Source organism: Triturus cristatus, chromosome 8 (genome assembly GCF_964204655.1).
Source record: "Triturus cristatus chromosome 8, aTriCri1.1, whole genome shotgun sequence".
In the NCBI taxonomy this organism is placed as follows: Eukaryota; Metazoa; Chordata; class Amphibia; order Caudata; family Salamandridae; genus Triturus; species Triturus cristatus.
The window spans coordinates 364,985,016-365,009,872 of NC_140591.1; the positions used below are offsets into that span (position 1 = coordinate 364,985,016).

The 24,857-nt window shown below is 50.2% G+C and overlaps 1 protein-coding gene across 6 annotated transcripts in view; it reads left to right on the plus strand.

The window, feature by feature from the left end:
* Window positions 1-24,857, plus strand: part of NBEA (neurobeachin) — a 1,788,010-nt gene that overhangs the window by 1,579,702 nt on the left and 183,451 nt on the right. For all 6 annotated transcript variants that reach the window (XM_085621699.1, XM_085621702.1, XM_085621701.1 and 3 more), the window contains one exon: window positions 10,046-10,165. In XM_085621699.1, coding sequence (XP_085477825.1) covers window positions 10,046-10,165 — 120 coding nt within the window. The remainder of the gene's footprint in view (window positions 1-10,045; window positions 10,166-24,857) is intronic.

Sequence of the window (24,857 nt, forward strand, 5' to 3'; positions counted from 1 at the left end):
CTAAGTCTTTGGGTCTGCAAGCTCCTGCTAAGGGATCTGGTTTTAAAAAGTTTAGGGGCTTCGGTAGATCTTCCTTTTGCTCCTTCCGACAGCCTCAGCAGCAGCAGCAGAATCCCCTCTATAGGTCCTATAGGGGGAGACAAAGGGGTCGGAGAGGCTCTGGACGCAACCCCTCTTCTTCTTCCTCCTCCTCTGCTCCCAATGAGGCTTCAGGGAAGCAGCCCTAGATCCCCCATCCCGGATCATGTAAGACCTGTGGGGGGTCGGGTGTCCCACTTTCTGCGGGGTTGGAAATCTTTGGGTTTTGAACCTCATGGAGACTGGGTACGCCCTTCCCTTTCGGGAGTTTCCTCCCCCTTACCCTCCTTGCCAAGGTTACTGCTCAGAGGACCATCTGCTTCTTCTGCAGAAGGAGGTTCTAGCTTTGTTTCAAAAGGGTGCGATAGAGGTGGTTCCGGAGCAGGAAAGGGGTCAGGGATGCTACTCCCGGTATTTCCTGATTCCCAAAAAGGATGGCAGGTTGCGTCCGATACTGGACCTCAGAATCTTGAACTTTTACCTGAAACAGGAGAAATTCAAGATGCTGACCCTTGCGCAGGTTCATCAAACGTTGCAGCAAGGAGACTGGATGGTGTCACTCGACTTGCAGGACGCGTACTTCCATGTCCCAATCCTGAAGTCGCACAGGAAGTATCTCCGTTTTAAGGTTGGGTCGCAACATTACCAGTTTGCGGTCCTCCCGTTTGGTCTTACTACCGCACCTCGAGTCTTCACAAAGGTGATGGCAGTGGTGGCTGCTCATCTCAGGAGGTCGGGGATTCCAGTTTTCCCCCACCTGGACGACTGGCTTCTGAAGGCAGAGTCCCCAGAGATGGTGCAGTGTCATCTGCAGGTAACATCTCAGCTGTTATTCGACTTGGGTTTTTCGATAAATGTGCCCAAATCTCACCTGGTGCCCTCTCAACGCAACCTGTTTATAGAGGCAGTACTGGACACTACTGTGTGTCGAGCATTTCCTCCTCCTCAAAAGAATTCTCAACATTCAGGAGATGGTCCCTTTATTCCACAATGGAGCGGTTGTTACAGTTCTGAAGGTCCTTCACCTGCTCGGTCTGTTCGCTTCCTGCATCCTGTTGGTCAACCATGCACGCTCGCACATGAGGGCGCTCCAGTGGTGTCTCCGCAAGCAGTGGTATCAGCACAACGGAGATCTCAGGGAGTCGATCAGGATCTCCAGAGAGGCTGCGGCGGATCTGTCTTGGTGGAGCGTGGAGGGCAATCTGTCTCAAGGAAAGCCCTTTCATCTACCTCCATCGGTGGCCACAGTGATAATGGACGCATCCACTTTAGGGTGGGGTGCGCATCTGGGGGATCTGGAGATCAAGGGTCTTTGGTCTCCAGAGGAAAGGCTGCTTCACATCAACCTTCTGGAATTGCGGGCGATTCGTTTGGCTCTCAAGGCCTTCCTCCCTTCCCTTCGCGGTCAGTCTGTTCAAGTCCTGACGGACAACACTACCGCGATGTGGTATGTCAACAAACAGGGAGGAGTGGGGTCTCTTTGTCTATGCAGGGAGGCCCTACGTCTGTGGACCTGGGCTCAGGTCCATCGGATTTGTCTGATGGAAAACCATCTGGCCGGGGTGCTGAACGTACGTGCGGACAGTCTCAGTCGGCAGTTCTCCGCCGACCACGAGTGGAGGCTCCATCCGGAGGTGGTTCGTTACATCTTTCGGACGTGGGGGTCACCTCGGGTGGACCTGTTCGCCACCCGCGAGAACGCGCACTGCCCGTCGTTCTGCAGTCTCCAGTTTCCGATGCAGAGGGCGTTGGGGGACGTGTTTCAGTTGAGTTGGGGCTCACAACTCCTTTACGCATTTCCTCCCATACCCTTGATTCCTCGGGTTCTGAGGAAGGTTCGCCAAGACCGGGCCCAAGTTATATTGATCGCCCCGGATTGGCCAAGAAGGGTGTGGTACACAGATCTTCTCCACCTCTCCTTGTGCCCTCCGCTCCGTCTCCCTCTGAGGGCAGACCTCCTCTCGCAGTCGGAGGGGCAGGTTTTACACCCCCACCTCCAGAGCTTACACCTTCATGCCTGGAGATTGAACAGGGCAACCTGAGTTCATTCTCTCTCCCGCCTGATGTGGTGGATGTTATTTTATCGGCCAGGCGACACTCCACCAAGTCCATTTACTCCTACAGGTGGTCTAAATTTGTTAAATGGTGTGGAGAGAGATCCATTGACCCTTTAAAAGCTCATCTTTCTGATGTGCTCCAGTTAGCTCTTTCCTTGGCTCAGCAGGGCTGTGCTGTTGCCACGGTCAAGGGCTATCTTTCGGCCTTATCGGCTTTTCTATGCCTTCCTGATCAACCGTCTCTATTTAAATCTCCGGTTGTTCTGAGGTTTATCAAGGGCCTTACAAATATGTTTCCTCCCACTCCCTTTGTAATGCCACAGTGGGACCTTAACCTTGTCTTAACTTTTCTGATGGGGTCCCCGTTTGAGCCTCTTCACAGTTGTCCTCTGAGGCTGTTGTCCTTTAAGACGGTCTTTCTTGTAGCCATAACCTCGGCAAGGAGGGTGAGTGAGCTTCAGGCTCTTAGTTCTAAACCCCCTTTTCTTACATTACATGCTGAAAGGATGGTGCTCAGGACCAGGGCTGCTTTCCTGCCAAAAGTTGTTACTCCGTTTCATTTGGGGCAGTCCATTACTCTCCCTGTTTTTTATCCACCTCCTCATCCTTCCAAAGAGGAGGAAAGACTCCATCGCCTGGATCCAAAGAGGGCTGTGAGTTTTTATCTGGACAGAAGGAAAGACTTTTGTCTGGACGATCAGCTCTTCGTTGGCTATGTGAGTCATTCGAAAGGAAGAGCGATGCACAAGCGCACTTTGTCGAGATGGATTATCCTTGCCATCAAGATCTGCTACGCCCTGGCTGGTAAGACTCCTCCTGAGGGTATTAGAGCTCATTCAACTAGAGCTAAATCATCTACATCTGCTTTGGCCAGGGGTGTTCCTGTGGCAGATATTTGTAAAGCCGCGACTTGGGCCTCCCTCCATACTTTCGCAAAGCATTATTGCTTGGACTCTGAGATGAGGAGGGAGGGCCACTTCGCGCGCTCTGTCTTGCAAGACTTTCTGGTATAGGAAGGTGGACACCCTCCTCCGGGAGTGGGGACTGTTGTGGGAATCTATTCACAAGGTGAGGAATCCACTGGCAGATGTATCTATCAGAAGAACAAGTTACTTACCTTCGGTAACGCTTTTTCTGGTGGATACAGTATCTGCCTGTGGATTCCTCACTGGCCCACTCGCCTCCCCGTTGTCCACCTTTGTATACCTTAAAAGATGTCTTGCTTGAGATGTTGTTACACTGTCTTGTATATTGGTAGGAAATGCTTGTTTTATTTAGCTTTCCTTTTCCTTGTATACTTTGTGTATATTTGATTGTATATTGTATACTGTGTATACTTTGAATCTGTCGTTGGTCCACCTGTGCGCCTCGGAGGCACGGAAAAAATGGGTGGAACTGACGTCATCACGCCGACGTGACTCTCTTATGGCTCCGGTGATGTCATACGGAGTCGCGAGCGGAGCCGATGCTTTATGACGTCGTCCACGTCGGCGTAGAGAGCTGGGGAAAAAAGTTCCGTGGAATGCTGGCGCAGGGGATATTCACAAGGTGAGGAATCCACAGGCAGATACTGTATCCAACAGAAAAAGCGTTACCGAAGGTAAGTAACTTGTTCTTCTGTTCTTCAAGTCTAAAATCTCTGATCCCAGCGCTGCCAAACCAAAAGTTTTGTCTTATGTTCACATGCCCCTGCCTTTGCCTCAGTGTTCTTTGACCCCCTTCTGCACAATGACTAAAGGGGAATGGTTTATCCTGGCGCAAATGACAACAGCACGTGTCTTGTATGCAGGCCCCATGCAGTGCTTTTATCGTAGCAGTTTTATTTAGTGCGAACTCGACCCGGAGGTATCAGAGCGCTATACATGAGCACCGGTTGCACTACAGACGAACACATTCATTTTTAGGCACGGGGAGATTGGGTGATTTGCCCAGAATCACAGGATGTTTTAGCCTCTCACCAGACTCGAACCTGGTCCCCCAGTTTCAAAGTTGGACACCCTAGCTGTTAAGCCACACCCTCTATGTGCGTATATAGCAATTTCTATCATCACTTGAGACCGGTCTCATATTAATGGTCAGCTCATCCTGTCTGCAGAGCTGCAAGTGCCCCATTGAGTCATGTCACTGCTGAACATATCATTTGCCGCCCAGAGTAAGATTATGGAAATGTAAGCTGCACAACACTGACAAGAGTACATTGAACCAAATCTCATCCTTCGTTATTGTAAGTTTAGGGTCAGGTGACAGAGGGACACTGAAACCACACTGGCTAATATCAGGGAAGTGCCCCTTCTGTCCATGGATGACAACAGTGGCACAGCCTTCATATTCCACAAACTTTCAGCAGTCTCTGACACAGCAGAGTATGACGTTAGTGAGCAAACTTGAGGAATTGGCCAGGCCACAGGTTCCAACTTGGAATGGCTTGGTACTTACTTTTCAGTCGCATCCAAGGAGTCCAAATGGAGTCAATTGAATGATCTTCTCAGGAGGTGTCATATGGAGTACCACAGCAGAAATCTACTTCCTGCCTGCTCATCTACATTCTCATCCACCAGTTTGTGCAGCTCTTGGAACAGTGAACCTTCAGACGATTGGTCTGGTGGTTTCTTTTCCCTTTTGTGTTACAACTGACTGGATTATTTGCTTTCTTTCTGCACCCGCAATGGCTTTGGTTTACTTTTGTGCTGCCATCTAAAATGTGTCCGCTGCAGTTGACCCACTGATGCACCAGTAACCATTCCTTGGGGGGACTGGAACCTATGCCTTTGGTGGTCTATGACGTATTGTAAAGAACAAAGCCAGTGTGCAGTAAATCAATACAAGGGGCACTGTTAGTCAAAAGAGCACTGGTCCACAAGTTCCAGACAAACCGGTATGTTTAGGAAAAGAAAGTAGACCTCTATGAAACAATACCCAGTTGGTATTAAAAGCCCTCACTCGCCAACCTGGTTGGTGACATGCTTCATCATCGGGCTTCCACTGGGACGACCGAATGTCATCCCAGTGTGCTGCAATGCCAGGTTACTGCGGAGCGGGGTTCTTGTGTGGGGATAGTGAATTTAAAATCTCCAATTGAGTCAAAAAATAAAACTTTAATAATTTTGCTAATTGGAAAAGAATAAAAGGGAGTGAGGGTCAAAAAAATAAAATTATTTATTCTGATATTACAAAGGACAAACAAACAGAAAGACAAAACATAAGAAGATAATTCTTCTTATGTTTTGTCTTTCTGTTTGTTTGTCCTTTGTAATATCAGAATAAACTCGTTCCTCTCCCCTTAACAAATAATATTGTTTGGCGGATTTTTCACTATAAGTTTTTGATTTTCACACAAGTAGTCCACGGTAGGGTGAACCTTAGAGTGTTCACACCACCGGGGCTCCGCACGTCCACTCTGGTCCTGAAGAATGCCCGACTAACACTCATAGAGGCAGAAACATGTTGACCGCCGCGGAGTGAACCAGGTCTTTTATTTTTTTGACCCTCACTCCCTTTTATTCTTTTCCAATTAGCAAAATTATTAAAGTTTTATTTTTTGACTCAATTGGAGATTTTAAATTCACTATCCCCACACAAGAACCCCGCTCCGCAGTAACCTGGCGTTGCAGCACACTGGGATGACATTCGGTCGTCCCAGTGGAAGCCCGATGATGAAGCATGTCACCAACCAGGTTGGCGAGTGAGGGCTTTTAATACCAACTGGGTATTGTTTCATAGAGGTCTACTTTCTTTTCCTAAACATACCGGTTTGTCTGGAACTTGTGGACCAGTGCTCTTTTGACTAACAGTGCCCCTTGTATTGATTTACTGCACACTGGCTTTGTTGATTTTGAATAAACTACTGAGGGGACTAGCCGTGTAGATCCCTTCCTCTCTTGTTGATTTTTTGGTATTGTAAAGAACAGCTGCTTCCATGGTTTCCCATACATTAATGACTTTATCTATATATTTCTTATCCCTGCTGCTGCAAATATTTCTGCAAATAACTTATTCTAAACGACCATAATTCTTGTCATCAGGCACCCCCCAGAGGAGGCATCAATGCCAGCATGTCCTAATTTCTAAGGAGGTTCTTCCTGCTGTTCTCTGCTGTACAGTTATACTTTGGTTCAGGCACTTTTTCATTTTTTTTTTTGCTTGCAATCTCGTCCTTCATCTACGTGTTCTCGTTTCGCACTTCCAGCGTTTATCCTTCACTGCCTGGACATGCGATTCCACTTTATATACTGTAATTTTCCTTCATCATATTGTATCTTTATGCTATCCTCAGGGTTGCATTTATCCACCTGTGTAGCACTGATCTTCATGTTATAGGCCCTGAAGGAAGGTTTCTTTCATCTGTAGTTATTTATTTAAGGTTGTGATGAATCTGTGTGATTGAACCGTTGTTTCATTTACTATTTCCCATTTATTTTCAGGGTACTAGTTAAGAATGAACTAACTGTGTTTGCTGCGATAAATCTTGAAGTCTCAGTCATTTTGGTTTTAGTTGTTCTTTGCATACAGAAATACTTCCACGAAGTCTATACCTATATAATTGATTACTGCCTATCTCACTTGAAGTAAAGTGCATGAATGAGTACTAGAGTTAGTCGTTTTCTTCAAACCGCTGTCCGTTCTTGTGCAACAATGAATATGGCCTGATAAGGTTGCACTATTTCTTTGCACCATTTGCACATTGCACTTTTGCACAGTGGTTGTTCCTCTGTACATGCTATGGTTAATAATGCCTGTTTTTATTGTTTTATCAGGATGATTGTTGTGATTTATATGTATTTTTATGGATGCAACTTTTAGAGCTATTCGTCTTTTTTATTTTGCTGTTTGATCTCGAGTAACAATGAACACGGTTTGTTAATTCTGAACTACCTCTGTATTATTTGCACATTGCATATTTGCACCAACAGTTGCCCCGTTGTATATGTTATAGCTATCAAATGCTGTTTTTACTGTCTATAGGGATGATTGTTGTGATTTACATGTACTTTTATGGATGTCTTTTAATATATCCGAATAAAGATCATTTGACTTGACTTGACTTGAGTATGGGACTGTTAGGAGTGATTGATTCTCAAGAAAAAGACACCTAAAAGTTATCTCTGTCCAGAGGGTCCTCCAAAGGGCATCCCCATCCGATTTGAAACATATCCCTTTTCCCACCCCATCCCGGCCACTGTGGGATACATTGGATTTAATCTTGTCAGGATGTAGTGCTAATTGTGAAGAATCATATAGTGTATCTACAGATTTACCTAGATACTTCTCCCTCATACCTTTCAGGTCTTGCACCAAAGAGGTACCCACTTTATCTTCATATAACTAGGGACCCAGCGTCAGGTGAAGAAGTTCTAGCTCAGCCTTATGCGTGAAAATATTTCTCAATTGACCCCTAGCAGTTGTCAATCCACAAGGGCTCACATTTTTATTTGACAGTTGCTTTTATCTTCACAATGGCAACTAGAATTTCCACCTTTGAATTCAGTGCAATGATGGAAGCCAACAGGTTGTGTAGTAATAAGTATTTTTGGGCCCCAGTGCCCAATTTACAAGGGTATTTGTGAGAGGCAAGACTCCTGCTCCATTGCTAAAACTGAAATGTTAAAAATTTGGGAAACTTAGCCACGCTTTTGGAGTTTAATATGTTTGTTGGTTGTACGGGTTGCATTCTATCTGTGCGTTTAATGTGATTACATATTAATTGACATCTTTATCAATTATAATAGGATGTGGGTGTATGCAAACAACAGCAACATCAGAAAACCAAGCCAGTACACTAGGCTTTAAATTACATTTGTCAATTTTACCCTGGAAGCCCGAATCAGCAAATTAAAAGTGCATAGAAGTCTATATTACTTACACACAGTACTTTAGTTAGTGTTTGCAGGTGGTGCCCTATGGCACCTATTTTTGGGAACTGGCACTTCTTTTTTTCAACCGACTTTGACTCACTACTTTTTTGGAAAGAGTCTATAACCAGATAATCTTCACAGGAGTATTTCCCCAAATCTGGAAAGAGTCAATGGTAGTTCCCCTAAAAAAAAAAGTTGGACGGGGATCCGGATGATTTAAAAACCTGCACCCTATTTCCCGTCTGCCCATCCCAGCCAAAGTTCTTGAAAAATACATCTCCTGTCTTTGACCGAATTCATTTCCACGCAAGACGTTTTGGACCCCTCTCAGAATGGCTTCTGTTGCGGTTATAGCACTGAATCGGCCCTAGCCGTTGCTGCAGACTATATCCGATGTCAGGTGGCTCAGGGGCACGGCTATTCTGGTTATGCTGTATTTGATACAGTGTCCCTCTCCCACCTGATGCAAAGACTGCGCTAGGTGGGAGGAAGGAACACCGAACTGGCTTTACTGGGGTCTTCCCTCTATAATTGAACCCAGATGGTCAGCTGTGGCGACTTTATATCTAAAACATTTCTGCTTCAATGCGGGGTGCCACAGGGGTCCTCGCACAGCCCCACTCTATTTAACCTCTATATTGAACCATTGGTAGCCTTGGTACGGTCATTCGGGCTTCAGGTCCTGTCATATGCAGATGACAGGCTATTGTGACAATATCTGAGGATATGATTTCAATGGTAGAGAAATTAAAACTCTGTATGTTAAACATTGAGAGCTGGATGAAGGAGAATTGTCTAAAATTGAATGCAGAGAAGACTAAGATCCTGGTTTTCGGCGCCCAGCACACGGTCAGGTAAGAGTTGTGGTGGTCCTCTATCCACACCGGTGGCTGCTGCTAAAACGTAGGCGTCATATTTAATAATGCATTTACATTTGACTCTCAGGTTAACAGGACCATCAGTACATGATCTTGAGAAAGATTTTATCTTTTATTCCTGTGGAGCATAGAATTGCAGTGGTTATTGTATTGATAACGCCTACCTTGACTACCACAATGCACTCTCCTTTAATATTAACAAATCCTCTCCCCACAAACTCCAGGTTTTTCAGAATGCAGCAGCTCGCTTGGTTTTGAATATACCCAAACACCAGTCAGCAAGGGAGGGATTGCGCTCTCTTCACTGCTTACCAGTTAGGAAGCAAGTTACTTTTAAAGCGCTCTGTATAGTTCATCAGGCGCTGCAAATCCAAGGCACGCTTGTCCTGAGGTCAGTAGTCCAGTAATATTCATCCAAAAGACAGTTGAGATCCTCTTTGAGAAAGTTGATTGTCCCTACATTTCGGAGGGTAAGATCGGGTGGCCACTCCTTTTCGGTGGTGACTACTAAATTGTGGAACACTCTTCCGACTCACATTGCCAGTTTAACCTCTTATATGGCTTTGCAGAAACAAATTGAAGACTTGGCTATTCCCTCTTCCATAATTGTTCTCTTGTGGACAGCTTCTTCGGCTGGTAGCGCCTTGACGCCTTAGGGCATAGCGCGCTTTATGAATATTTATCTTATCTTACTCACCTGAAGAGAAACACAACAGGGGGGAGAGAAAGAGGAAGTGAAAGATGGAAAAACAGTGACAAAGTAAGTGATCAAAAGAACCTGAAACAGTAAGATTAAAGGTCTGGGAGTGTCTGATGGTGGATGAAAGAGGCATGAGTTGGAATCAAGACTACACAGTCTTGGTCCTTGGCACCCCGGCCTTCAATAGAGCCAGTTGCATGCTTCTGAGCAAAGCTTTGAGCATCAGCACTTATTGCTTTACAAATGAAGCACTGCTTTCACATGTATGACGAGTTCCATCCTTTCAGATACAATTGGGCCGACATAAAGATGCATGGTGCCAACACAACAATACATAATTACAGCGTTTCTAGTCTACATCGGACCTGCTAACAAGAGGTGTGTTTATCATAGTGAGAACTGCATTTTTTAAGTTAAACAGGGACGTGCTTTAGTCTTTCTTTAATCCTACCTTAATAAATGCTTATTTTTGTCTTATAGGAGCCATTCACGACGTTCTTTCTCAATGCAAATGATGGTAAATTTGACCATTCCGACAGAACCTTCTCCGCCGTAGCGCGATCATGGAGACATAGCCAAAGAGACACTTCTGATGTAAAGGTAGGTTCAAATGCATTCAGTTATGTGACTACACGCCTTACTAAGCACTGTGGCAACATTTCTTTGGAGAAGGCCACAGATGATGACAAATTGAAGCCTGGTTTAATTTTCAAGCTCATATGCATTTCACCTGCAATTCTACGTCATATTTAAATTATGACATTATACACTTAAGTTTTTCACCACAGAAGGGAATCCGCCATAAAGTGTGGCTGCTATTGAAAGAGGCTCATGATTTTTTGATGTTGAGTACTTTAGGTGATGCGCTTCGATGAAAAAAAATCGCCTTCAATTTAGATCAAATGATCATGCGAAGGAGAGAAGGCCAATAAATTCTGCCTTCCTGCTGCTAACTCAATATTTGGTCTACTCCATAAAACACAGCAGGAATTGGATTTGACCTTAAAGTGTCATATTGTTATAGCTCACCCAGCGCTCGGTTTGCATTGCCTGGGGCAATTAATAAAGCATTAATGACAAGTCCCATTTAAAATGTAGGCTTTTCTCCACCGCGTTGCCTTTTCCCGGACTGTGCCTGGGGATATTATGCAACAATACACATTATATTAAAACAACATGCGCACAGTTTACAGAAACGGCAGAGGAATGGGGCGGGTTTGCTTTTGTTTTCTGTCAGCTGCTGATTTCAACATCTTTTGTAGTTTGCCTATACCTTAAAATAATACTCATGGTGGGATTATAGACAAAAATAGCTTTTATGTTTTATTAGTTGTTTCCTAGCAAATCGTTTTCTTTTATTATTTCGCTGCAGCATGAATTTGAATACGTTCTTGTGGTGTAGCTATTGCAAAGGACTCTTCCACTGACTTTATTTACATTGACCTTTCCTGATTTAGACTCCATCAGCAAGATGCCTGCTTTGATTCTAAAGACCTACTGTTAAAAGTAGAGATTATAATTTCCATACATACCATATGTGTTTGATTTGATAAAGGCGTGCAGATAAAGGCGTTTGTTACATCAGGGTCTGCCGGGGCCTGAGAAAGTAAAGGTTGCAGCATACAAAATACATAACACTTTTGGAGGGAAAAAAATGGAAAAACCCAAACTGCAATTGTTTAATTTGGGGTCAAATGATGGCATAATGTCGAGAGCTCACTCTTCCCAAATAACACTTGTTTATTCACATCAGCTTAGATACTATATTCTTGCCCTGAAAATCACTTGTGAGTCTCACCAGGCTTTTTGTTTTACTTTGTATCTGCTCCAGAGGTAAGATTTGTGTGATTCGAAGGCGTGCATCAGGCATCGATATGTCTCTATTACAGTGCTTAATTTGAGCCAGTGGTTTCCCGTGCTCGGCACCGGCACTTAACTGTCAACACCGGCACTTGTGACAGTCTGCCCAAAGGTGGCGCTGTCTGGCTAATTTAAAGATGACCACAACAACAGTAATTATTATTTCAATATACATTAAAAATGACTATTACCTGGTGCCCAAGTCATTAATATAGCTTTGGGGGCCTGAAATAGTCAGAAGTTTCACACTAGTAGGAATGTGATGGTTAGTAGTTGTGCTGTTACTATTATTGGCAGCATAGGATGGGCAATGTACTGTGCAAGCTGCCGTGGCCTCCTGACGAGAGCCCTGGCACTTATTTTTTTTTTACATATTAAGCACGGCTCTATATGTCTCAGCCAATGCCACGTTCCCAGAGTGCCCCCCTCTTGGAAGGTGATCATGTGCAGTTAGTTCATCAGAGCATGGCAGCTTCAGATGCTTCTGAAGGTTGATCCAATGGGAAAGTTTGCGGACAGCTAGCTGTGACATTGTTGCATACTTGATGCAGTGCAGCAGTAAACAACAATTATCAGTCAACTAAGAAGTCACCACCAAAAGGCCTACTTAGAACTGGAGGTCAAGATGCAGATAAAATAAGTTTAAGAGTTGGATGACCAGTAATGGACACGGTCAAACATTAAAACTAGAGGGTGGTCTGCTACATGGAAGGCAAAGAATGCAGCTTTGGGTAATAAAGACTGCTAGTAAAAACAGCGAAAAAAATGGAATGGAGGAATGCTAGGCTTCAAAAGGTATCCAAATCCAAGCAAATAAGTGAACTAGAATGAAAACCTACCTAACTCCCCCCATAAAATCGTACCTTTCGACAGGGAGACTGGACAAGAAGCAAGGCAATGAAGTGTTCCAAACATTATCAATAGTATTACCCACTGAGAACGAAACTAGACAATGAAACATAATCAAACACAAGGCAATGAATTGGACTGTCCAAAAAAGTAAATAAACCAATCTCCAACTTTCGAGCAGGGAGAGGATGGGAGCAGGAAAGCATATACTGCACCACCAGCACCATCTTGACTTCATTATTTTTTTTTTTTTTTACGAAACATCTCTGTATTGATTTTGTGGTACAGAGACAACAAATAAAGCCTTGGTGCCTTGAAAGCAGCAAGGCCAAGTAGTCCAGTACATTAAGTTAACAAAAACCACCACAGATGATGAAAGCAGTTGCATACTTCACTTACAGTAGTAGGCAGCCAGAGAGCATAGGCAAAGTGAGGGAGTACTAGTGCATCACAGTTAGAAACCCCCCTCCCAACAACTTAACTGAGAGAGGAAGAAAAACCCCAAAATGTGCACAAAGAAGGAGCGCACCATTCAAGGCTGGAAACAACCATCCACTGTGGTCCTTCGTCCCCCGAGGGCCCGAGGTGTGTGGCAAGGGGGAGAAGGGGAAGGTGACCAAGGCTTTAGACTAGGAGTGGAAACTCAGTCAAAGAGCTGGAGAGCTTTAAGTCTAGGTGACGTAAGGCGGGTGAATTTCAAACGGGAGAAATATTGTAGAAGAGGTTGCCAAATACGGGTAAGCTTCCCCTCTCTGTGGGTTATTCTGTGAGAAAGCATATCCATCGCTATGACTTGCCATAGGCGTTTGAACCATTGGACTGTGGGGGTGAGGGGGAGCAGAAGGTTGTTTCCAGTGCAGGGCTATAAGTTGCTTGGCAGCCCTCAACATTTAGGTGATTAAGTGCCATTCAGCAAGAAGTGTCATGACCTGTAAGTGTTGGGGGGTCAAATACCAGGAAGGACTATCAGATAGAAATCTGGGACTGGGATCGGGAAGCCTATTGTCCCCTTATTTTGGCTGAAGTTTTCTTTCAAAAAGGTGGTAATGCTGGGGCATGACCACCGTATGTTTAGAATGTCTCCTGGTGCCGAGGTAGACAGCCATCCCATTGGAGAAGTTGAAGGAAAGATAGTGTGAAGCCGGTTGGGTGTGAGGTACCAGCACGTCATTACCATGTATGCCATCTCGCAGTGGGCTATGCTCTTCAAGATCCGGAGGATGTCGCACCATAGGCGCTCCCATTGTTCCATAGATAAATCTTCCCCATTGTCAGTTTGCCATTGTGATTGGTAGGGATGCGGATGGATAGGGGTAGAATATTGGAGGACCTGGTAGGTGTGTGAGCTGAAGCTGCTGCATCCGTTGAATGACCGAACCAGGGTCTCAAAAGCAGTTAGTTGGCAGGTGACCCCTGCACGTTGGGTGGAAAGGGGGCCCAGTGGTGTAGTTGATAATATTGCAGGCTGGTGGACTCTGGGAGACGGAACTCCTGTCGACATTGGTCAAATGACTTAAGGGTGTCACCCTCGAAGAGGGCGACACAAAGAGGGCGAAAGTCGCCCTCCCTCCAGTGGCTACAGGAATGGGGCTGCAGAGCGGGAGTAAAATCTGGGTTGCAAGTCAAGGAAGTGTTGGGTGAAGAAAAAGTAGTAAGGCTTCATTTGACTGCAACTTTGTCCCACATTTCTAGGACCATTTTAGTAAGAATGGCTATGTAGTGGCTTCTTGGCCTTGCATGTCTGGGGAGCCATGCTAGGTCCCAGAGGGGGTGACAGGTCACAGCACAGTCCATATGAAACTAATGCTTGTCGCTTTCACGTACTACCCACTCTGAGACATAGTCAGGTATGCACTCCAATAATAATCAAGGAGGTTAGGGCACCCCAGCCCCCCCCCATCCCGATAGAGCATCAGCACTGTGTTGGAAAAGCGAGTACGCTTCCCTCCCCCAAATAAAGGAGCGACTGTCCTGTTGGAGGTGCAGGATCTTGTCATCGGGGAGCGGCGTAGACAAGCATTTGAAGAAGTAGCATTGGAAGAAGTATAGTATTTTTGGCAACAGAGACATTTTTAGCGCATTTAAACAGCCCAGCCACAAAACCTGGAGGGGTTTCCAACGGCGAAGCTCCTCCAAGATGGATTTCCACTACTCTGGCCATTTGGCCATCAACCGAGTAGCCAAGGTTGGAGTAAGCCGGAGGCCCAGGTATTGAAAAAATCTTGGGGCCCATTGGAAGGATGTGAGGGATTGGACCGCTTAAAGGTTCCGCTGAGGGAATATTTAAGTTTGTGGCTTGGGACTTAACCAGGTTGGTCTTGAAGCCTGAAACTTCCTCCGAAGCCTGGAGTGTGCGCACGAGTGCCCAAAGAAACTTCTCTGGCTGGGCAGAAGTCAGAAGGTCGTCCGCAAATACGGCGATCTTATGGATGTGTCCCCCAAAGGGTATCACAACTATATTCTCTGTTTGCCAAATGATGGCCGCCAAGGGTTCTACCTATGTCAAACAGAAGGGGCAAGAGGGGGCAGCCCTGTCTGGTGCCCCTCCGTAGGTGAATGGCTTGGGACAGGCCTCGATTGGCTCAAATTCTCACGGTCAGGGAGCCGTAGGGGCCATAATCTTGTCAATCATCGTAGGGCCTTGCCCTGTTGTCTGGAGCACGGCCCTTAAGAAGGGCCAGCTGACCCTGTTGAAAGTTTTCTCTGCATTAAGCGAGAGAAGGCACCCCGGCATACCATGGCATTGAGATTTCTCCACTGGGTGGGCCAAGCGGCAGATGTTGTCCATCCCGACAGTTGTTGATGAAGCCAACTTTGTCTGGGTCTATAAAGCCCGGGAGGTAGAGCTTCAGCCTGTTATCCAACATTTTAGTATTTGGTTTTGCATCGGTATTCAGAAGTGGTATAGGACGGCAAGTGAGAGTGTGGGGTCTTCGGGATCGGTGAGTTCTCAGCCTCGGACATGGTGGGGTGAGCCCCAAAGCAGCTGTGAAGGCGTTAAATGAGGCCAGCAGATTCTCTTGTAATTGCAGGAGAAATATACGATAAAAAGGTACATGCAGGTCATTAGGCCCTGGAGTCTTACCACGGGAAAGGTTCTTCAGGGCACGCTGAAGCTCCTCTGAGGAAATGGGGTCTTCAAGCAGCTCTGTGTGAGAAATGTCAAGGAGGTCCCATTGACATTCTGCCAGTTAGTTGGCAATGGCGTCAAGAGGAGCTTCTTTGCTTGTATAGAATGCCTGGGAAAAGTCCTGAAATTCTTGCTGGTTAGCCGTTTCAGAAGTAGCCCAAACACCCTGCGCCGTCGGAATCTTCGGGATGTGAGCACAAGCTTGTAGCTGCCGGAGTTTTTGAGCCAAGAGGGTCCCCACTTTATTGCCCCCCTTGTAATACCTTTGGGAGCAAGGAGAACTCGTTCTGCCGTGTTAGTGCGCTGTGTCTGCAGTTGACCCCGCAAGAGGGCCAGACAGTGTTTGGTGCACTGTTATGGGGATGCATGATCCTGGTGTTCCAAGTCCTTGATCTCCGTGGCCAGATCCGTCTCAACCAACCTGGCCTCTCTCACCTGGGCAATTGAGATAGTAGTGACTTTGCCCCTAACAGTAGTTTTAAACCTGTCCCAGAGGGTATGTGTCAAGATGTCCGGGTGGGTGAAAGTCTCAAAGTAGTTTTATCACAGTGCAGATTACGTCAACATGTCCACAGGGTCACATAGAAGTTGCGGGAAATGCGCCATCGTGGGGAGGAAGAGTCATGTCCCCTATTCTAGTCCAAGTTAATTCTATGTGTGCAGCTCAGAGATCGAAATATCAGAGATGAGGGAGAGGTCAGGGTCTTGTAGTAGAGAGGGAGTGAGGAAGAACTAGTCAATATGTGAATAGGACTGCTGGACATGAGAAAAGAGTGAAAAATCCTTGGTGTCTGGTGGTGGTATTTCCATGCATCTACCAGGTCCATATCTGCTATTTCGCATTTATGGGCTGCTGACATGGCACCAGTTCCCTGAAAGGAGGCAGCAGTGCGATCTAGAGAGGGGTTCCCAGACAAAATTAAAGTCCCCTCCCAGCAGTACATCTGTACCCTCCCGGGACAGGTGCTTCTTAAGCAAGGTCCTAAGGAACGCATCTTGTGCCTGATGGGGGCATGGGCATTCAGAAGTGTGAGGGGGCACATGCTACGCTGTATAGTAAGCTTCCAGAAGCGGCCCTCCCCATCCTGGACCACCGGCAGACTCTTACAACAAAAAGAGGCCTTGTAGAAAATTGCAACCCCTACTGTCTTGATGGCTGCAGAGGCCCAGTGCAGGATGTTTATGTTTATGGATTTATAGAGCGCATAGCTGCCAGAGGGCTTCCCAGCGCTAAGAGAAAATGGTAGAGGGTGCATGGGAGATTAAGGGAAGAGCCACATTTTTAGCTTTTCCTGAATACCAGTTCGTCAGTTAGCATACACATTTCCCTAGGCAGGGAGTTCCATAGGCAGGAGCCAGATGCAAGAAGGATCTGCCTCCTCATCTGGCTCTCTTTATCCTGGTCTGCTTCATAAGTAGATCTGCAGAGGATCTTAGGTGTCTGCCTGGAATGTAATGTGTGACAAGATTTTTAATTAAAGCCGGGCCTTTGTCATTCATAGCTCTATGGGCGATGCAAAGTGATTTGAACTCTATCCTGGCCTTTATTGGGAGCCAGTGTAGTGTCTTCAAAGCTGCCCTGGCTGACTGTTGTCTGGGGATGCGCAGCAGTATCCTAGCTGCGGCCTTCTGAAAAACTTGTAGTCTGTTTATATCGTATTTGGGTGCACCAAGATACAAGGAGTTGCCATAGTCCAGCTGTGACAACACTAGGGCCTGTACCACAGTTCTGCGAGTGTTTTCAGGAATGAGCTGTAGGATCTTCCGTAGCCTTCGCTTGGGATAGATCAGGTGTGCCTTGCGCAAGGTGTCCTGCTGAAGGAGGTGTGTTTCCTGTAAGAAAATCACGTCAGGATCCTGCTGAAGGAGATACCGCCACACCTGTTTCCTTTTGTTGGGCGAATTGAGTTCTCGCACATTGAGTGTAAGGAATTTTTTTTGATAAACAAGTTTTTATTGTTTTAAATGGTACAACATAAAAACTTTGAGCCTGTCGATCCAGCAGCTGACATTGACACAACATAAGAATCTGCCACATCTCCGCCCCCCCACGAAACCCCCCCCTCCCGCCCGAACCGCCTGCTCATAATACATTTCCCAGCCATTTCCCCCAGACCTTGCGGTATTTCTTATGGCAACCTCGTGCCTGATAGAGAGTCCGTTCTTGGGCCGCGCACCAGTCCACGCCGGTGCTCCATTTGGCCAAGCTAGGCGGCTGTGGTTGTTTCCAGGCCGCTGCAATGTCTCGCTTCGCTACCATGAACGCTGTCGTGAGGAATAACTTCTCTGCGCGTGTACCATCAAGGCCGTCAGTAATGCCCAGTAGGGTATGCCGAGGGTCGTGTGGCACCTCCCACCCCAAGACCTCCGTAAGCTCCGCTTCTATGCCCCTCCCGTACCCCCCCCAGATCGGGACAAGACCACACCATATGTATAAAGTCAGCCGGCTCAAAGCCACATCGGGGTCAAGCTGCGTCAGCGGAGAGGCCCGCGCGGCGCAGGCGTGCCGGTGTGAGGTAGGCAGTGTGGAGGTAATACATTTGAATAAGCCGCAGTCTAGCGGAGGCCGTCACCAGCCTGGGGGCCATAAGGGCGTCCCGCCAGTCGGCATCGTCCAGGGGACCCACCCACACCTCCCACCTCTCCTTCAAACCTTCTCGGGATACAGGGGTATTGTTAACAAGGGAGCGGTATATCCTGGCAATACCCCCCTCCCTAGGTTGCCCAACATAACCTGAGCCTCCGGGGGGCTGTGATCCGGCAGCCTAATGTCCAGTGGGGTGTATGTGCGTATGGCATGGCGCAGTTGGAGGTATCTATAGAATTGGGATGAGTGGGAGAAGCGCGCCTGCAGCTCCGAGTACTAACACATGCGTCCCCCCGCCAGACATCTCCCAGCTGGGAGATGCCAAGTAGGTCCCATGAACGAAAACCCTCCAGTTCCGCAACCTCCCTCAACCAAGTGCCGTGCCAAAGGGGGGTGGCACGAGTCAGTTTCCCGGTCCACCGGGTGTGGCGAAGCGCCGCCCGCCAGGTCAGGAAGATCGCTTTGGTGACACCTGGGCAGGAGGCAGGGACGGGGGCGCCGTACAGACGGTCCTGGATACAGGAGAACCCCAGGTCCTCTAATTCCACTCTATAAGCCGGGTCGGACCATCCCCCCCCAAACCAATCATGGACGACCAGAAGGCGGGTAGCGAGATAATAAAGGTAGAGATCAGTCATGCCGAGCCCCCCATCAAAGGTGGGCAGGCGACACATCGAGAGGGCCAACCGCGGTCTCCCACCACCCCAGATTAATCTGGTTGCCATCCCGTCCAGCTCGCGGAACCACGGCCTCGGGAAAGACACGGGAGTGTTCTGCAACACGTAAAGGAGCCGGGGGAGAATCATCATTTTGTATAGGGCCACCCTCCCCAGCGGATTGAGCGGGAGTGAGTGCCATCTTGCCAGGTCCACCTTGGCTTTCTTGACCAGGGGGGTCACGTTAAGTGCCCAGCTCAATTCTGGGAGAAGGGAGGCCCAGATGCCCAGGTATTTGAAGGACAACCGGCGGAGGGGAATAGTGTCTTGCCAGTCAAAGCATTCCCGGGAGGGGTGGAGAGGCACAAGGACCGATTTCCGTGGGTTGAGGTGGAGGCCAGATGTGTGACCATAGCGGCCCAGGATGCGGAGTGCGCGTGGGCCCGAGCGCGCCGGATCCCCGAGGTACAGCAGGACATCGTCTGCATAGAGGGCGATTTTGTCCGCCTCAAGGCCCGGCCACTCCCAGCCCTGAAGGAGAGGGTCTGCTCTGATCAAGGCGGCCAAGGGCTCCATCGCAAGCGTGAAGAGAAGGGGCGATAGCGTGCACCCCTGCCGCGTCCCCCGGCCGATCCGAAACGGCCGCGACAGCGCCCCGTTAACCAACACTGGCACGGGGCGCGCATAGAGGACCCGCACCATTGCAACAAACTTGGGGCCGAAACCCATGTGGGTCAGGACATCAAGCAAGTAGGCCCACCCAACCGAGTCGAAAGCTTTCTCAAAATCAGCGAGCAGGACTGTGAGATAAGGAGGTAAGCGATGGCAGTGAGCCAAGGCCACATGAAGGCGTCGGAGGCAGTGGCGGGTGCCTTGGTCCGGCATAAAGCCGCATTGGTCCGGGTGTACCAAACATGACAAAAAGGGTCGGAGCCGCTGGGCCAGGACTGCTGCACAAAGCTTGATGTCAGTGTTAATGAGGGAGATCGGCCGATAAGCCGACCTGTCACTAGGCGGCGGCGCAGACTTGGGCAGAACCACAATGGTGGCAATATCAGCCTCTGGAGGGAAGGAGCCTTTTTTGACCGCTTCGGCAAAGAGATCCCTCAGCCATGGGACCAGGTGCTCCTTGTAGGTAAGGCGTCCCCCGCCCCCATCACCGGGCAGAGTCGCCGCCCCCCCCCCCCTGTGGATGGAGAAAACAAAGCAAAGTCACATAGCAGGGCTGCGGGAAAGGTCTGACAGGTCAGTAGGTGCTTGGAGCGGGGTCCGAGACCCATCCGGCTGAGGCGACAGACGGCGCCGAGACCCCCCGACCACCAGAGATGATGTCCCAGACGAGGCAGAGGAGTCTCTCTTTTTGCTGTCAAATAGGCTCGCGGACCTGGTCCTGGCCCCTGGCGCACCACGACGTCGTCGGGAGTGCGTGCGCTTCTTGTAACGTGAGCGTTGGGACCCAACCGCAACCGGGCCCCGGGGCACACTACTGGGTGATACCCCTCCGGACCGGCACACTGGTTTTTCCTCGGTGAGCCAGACCCACGCTGCCCTGGGAGTGTCAAAGAACAGTGTCTTGCCCTGGAAAATGAGGCGCAGGCGAGCCGGGACTTGGAGCTGGTATTGGAGGCCCAGGGAGCGCAGCTTTTGTTTCACTTCCGTGTAGGAGCGGCGTTGTTCTTGGACCTCTCGAGTGTAGTCCGGGAAGATCATAATTGTGTGATTATTAAAAGTCAAGGGGCCGCTCGCCCGTGCCTCTCGGAGGATAGCGTCTCTGTCCCTGAAGCTGAGGATCCGAAGAATAAAGGGGCGCGGGGGGGCCCCCACTGGAGGCCTGGCCGCCAGCGACCGGTGCGCCCTCTCCACGATGAACCAGGTTGACAGGCTTGTCGCCGGCATCCAGGACTTGAACCAAGCGTCCAGGAAGTCGCCAGCTCGGCCAGACTTGACCCCCTCAGGAAAGCCCACCAGGCGAAGGTTATTGCGGCGGGCGCGGTTTTCGGCATCCTCCGCCCGTCTATGCAGTTCCTTGGAGTGGGTCGTGAGCTCCTGGACCTTGTCTTGGAGCTGGCGAATGTCGTCTTCCGCCATTGAGATCCGGGACTCCGTTTCCGTAATGCGGGCCGTGGCGTTGCGGAGGTCCTGCCGCAGGAGTGTAACATCCACCTTCACTTCCCCAACCAACCCCTCCAAGGAGGTGCGGGAGGCATCAATGGCTTGGAGGATGGCAGCCAAGTCTTTATTCGGGGCCGGGGCCGCCCCCCCACTCGCACCCGACGGGTCCGAACTCGCAAACTGGTCAATCCTCGTCTGGTGGGACGCCGGCGGCGGCCTGGGACCTTTTTTCTTGCCCATGGCGGCCCCCCGGGAACAGGCGCCGGGACCGAGGCCAGGCAGGGCAGACCGTCAGATTGTCTTCACTCGTCCGACAAAGCGGCCCCCCGCACCAGGCCGGGGACGGAGAAAGCGGGAGAGGGGTAGGGAAGGGCTCAGAATCCAACGAGCATGCCACTTCCCCAGGGGGATCCGGACCAGGCCTCACCCACCTCGCCGCGGGCCGCACCCGCGGTGGTCACCAGTCGAGGGACAGCGCACGGGCCGTCGAATCACCGCCGTCCGCCCCAGTCCACGGGGCCGTCCCGGTCAGCGGTGCGACTCTGCATCCACCCTCGATCCCGGGCCAAGTGCAGCGTCAAGGGGGCCTCTCCGCCCGGTCAAGATGGTCAAGAGGAGCGCTCCTACCGGTAGTGCCTCCCGGTAAATGGTGCAGGGCGAATGTAGTCTCCAGCGGCCACCAGGCCCATCTCAGCGCCCCCCACCGCCGATGAACCGTCCCAGCCCCGCGTCCGGCAGCCGCCCCCGGAGTCCGGCGGGGACGTCGCCGCCCCGGGGACCGGCAGGCTCTTGCTACTGTCCTGAGAGGAAACCAGGCCTTCAGTCACCCCGGGAAGCACGCTAAGGGGCACTGTGTGTGGGTGCCACCAGGTTCGGCCGCACTGCGCTGGCCGCGGCGCCGGAATGCTCACTCGGGAGCGTTTCGTTGGTCCCTCTTGACGAGTACTGCGTAGGTCTGCTCAGCCGTATGACAGGACGGAGGGGGAGAAACAGCAGGAGTCCCAGATGGTGCGCCGTTGCCACAAGCAGGTACGGGTGGGGGCCGCGCCGGGCGGATGAGACAAGGGTTCCCCCCCGTGTGTGCCCAGGATGGGCCGGCGTAGGGCTCGTGGTCGGCTCCGAGCCGCGTCCTGCAGCGGAGGTAGAGGGTGGGCGTCGACGATCGCAGCGCCGGGACCCATCTCCCGGGCAGGCCCACACAGCTAGGGCCGATCCGCCTGCCGAACAGGGCCCCCCCCGCCACCGATCGCGGGCCACCACCCCCGGCAGCTCTGGGGGCGCTCACCTGCCGTCGCTTCCCTCAGTGCACTGGAGGTCCGATGGGGGCGCGGGCGCCGCTCCGCAAACTCCGACGACCGGCGGCCGGCCGCCACCAGTTGCGCGGCCTTCTCGCCTCGTGGTGCGCCGTGGACTCTCGCAGCCCTCCGTGCCGGCCGCGGAACCATCCGGGTGCGCCCTATCTCCCCGGTGCGACTCACGGGTCTCTCAACTCGGCTCCGGTGGCTCCGAAGCGGCCAGAAACTTCACCGAGGGTGGGCAGCAGCTCCGCTACATGTGGGGACCGCCGGTGCACACCTAGGACAATCGTAGTGGATTCAGGGCGGATGCGAGCGGTCAGGCATCCAGGAGCCTCACATCAGTGCGGCCATCTTGGTTAGCGCCACCTAGCGCTCTCTGAGTGTAAGGAATTTAACACCGGGAACTGTAGCCATTGGTGAGGGTTAAAAGTTGAGGCAGAGTTCCCAGCTTGTGTAAGCAACCTGAGGTAACTAAGGGAGTGGGGAGTGGAACAGCGTTGCGATTGGTAGGTGGACTAGATTCTGCCCTCAGAGAGTGCTGTGGGAAGGCAAGTAGAATGGATTGGTCGGCAAGGAGCAGCACAGTCCCATCTGGCCGCCATCCGAGACGAATATTATTATGAGTAGAGGGGAGGGGAGAGGGCCCCTAGTGTGTCAAACATCGTAGGTGAAGAGAAGTGCACATTAAGTAAAACAATAGCAGCAGGCCAACTGGGCCAAAACAGTAGATCCAAAGGTAAAGGGGGCCAGCGCATGGCAGCTCTGACCGACAAGGGGAAGTCACTCCCCAAAAGACTGGTTCCAAGGGGCGGGCCTACAACAAGTGTAAGTTAGAGGCCCACTGGACCTCAAGGCCCACCGTTATCAGGTTAAGTAATGTCCCACAAGGCCATACTTGAGGTTTTGATGTCAATATGGACTGCAAGGAAGAGGTAGCCTGTAGTAGTGAGTGCCGCCTACCACTTAGTCAGGAGGTGGCTGGCCAATAGTCTGTCCCGAAGGCTGCAGAGAGGGCAGGCTGTCAGCAAATGTTCGAACCAAACTAGTACATGCAGCACAGGAGGCCCCCAAGCACCCCCCGTGCAGAGAGGCGGAGGAGTGCAAGGCGGATCATACCGATTTCGCAGTCTGGGTGGAGGGTGCCTCCAGGTTCCGAAGATGTTGAAGAATGTCTTTCTTAGCTTCACGGTACTGGAGGTCCCTACTGCATTTAGAGGGGTTTCTGGAGGGCACTGTAAGCCACAAAGGGCGTTAGGCCTGCTTGGCCGGATGGGGATGGACTGTATCGCCCCCAGACGGCGGATTGCCCTGGGAAAGACGGAAGAAGCCAGAGTCTGTAGGCAGATATCAGAGGGTCATGAGGTATTTCCCGGGGGCCGGCAGCTCTCCACGTCTTCAGGCCCAGCTGGCTCTACAATTCCCAGGACGTTTTAGGCTCGTCTCAGGGAGTGCCATAGACCTCGACCGTTGAAGGCACCCGCACTCCCCGGCTAGGTAGAGGGCCAAATTAAGGATGTCAAGAGGCGCTCCTCGTTTGGAGTCCAAGACTCAGTTGCTGCCTCCGGGCCCTACGGAGCAGTCTCTCAATTGTTGATTGGTATGGTCCTCACCGAGCCCAGGGGGCAGCGAGCGCATCAGCATGGCAAACCCAGGAGGTTCAGGCCCGTCGCCTGCTTAAACCCATGCTTCTTGCATGCTCCACCAAGGAGGGCCCACCAATGGTCCCAAGCCACCACAGAATTAGTCCTCCCTTCAGCAGCAAAGCCCGCATCATGCCAGTTGGGTGACGCCACACCAGGACCAGGCCCCACTCACCGCCGTGGTGCCACTAAGGGCTGTCCAGGTCCAAGCGTGCCGACGGTCACAGAAGTCGCTGTCATTCAAGCATGCCACCCGCCGGAGGAGGGTGCAGATCGGGGATGCCAGCCAGGTAAAACCCTCGCCACTAACTTCCGGCGTGCCGCCCCAGCATAGATTGCTCTCTGGTCTCCGGCCCCCTCCCTTCTCATCTTGCAGGGGAAAGGAGGTGTTGAGTGTTCACAGCCCCTGCCTCTCTGGCAACGGCGCACCTGTCGGGCGCTGATCTGCAAAGGCAGCAGGCTCTGTAAGCTCGGAACACCAGGGTCCTGAGGCCCCGGCAAGATGGCAGAGGCGACGTCTTCACTCGCATCCTCCAGCAGGGATACAGCTCACAGCCTCGGATTGGGTCCCACAGAGGCATTAATGTCCCCCAAGACCACAGAGATGTTCAGGCCTCGAGTATATTGCCAGAGGGGCGGAATGGCAGCCCTGATTCGGTGGATTGCGGCGGGGAAGGCCTTGGGGTCCAGAGCTCCAAAGAGACACTTCCTTAACCATCTTGAGTCAGGCCATACCCTTTACTCCATTTTTCAAATTTATGTATCTTTTTTTAACTGAAAGGTGCTTACTTTGATGAGATGAGAAGATGTCAAAGCTACGCATCCAGCAACTAGATTCAGCGCGGTACTGTAATCTGTTTTGCTCCAACCTCTTTTGTTATTGTGAAATACTTTTAAGTGCAGACTGTCCAGAAAGCTTCACACCAACAATTTGAAAACCTCAATTTTCGTGAAAGTTTGCCTTTGTATAAATGTATTGTTACAGGGTCTCTATTTTGCATGTGATATTTCCCATGAAAAATTTGCACAATCACTACGTTGGTCTAAACACTAAATCTCGTGGTAAGTCTTAGTAAGATACAAGGAGTTAAGAATAGAAAAGATATATTTACCATGCAAAGCAGTGGTAAGCGAAATACTGGATGCGATATTATCAATAT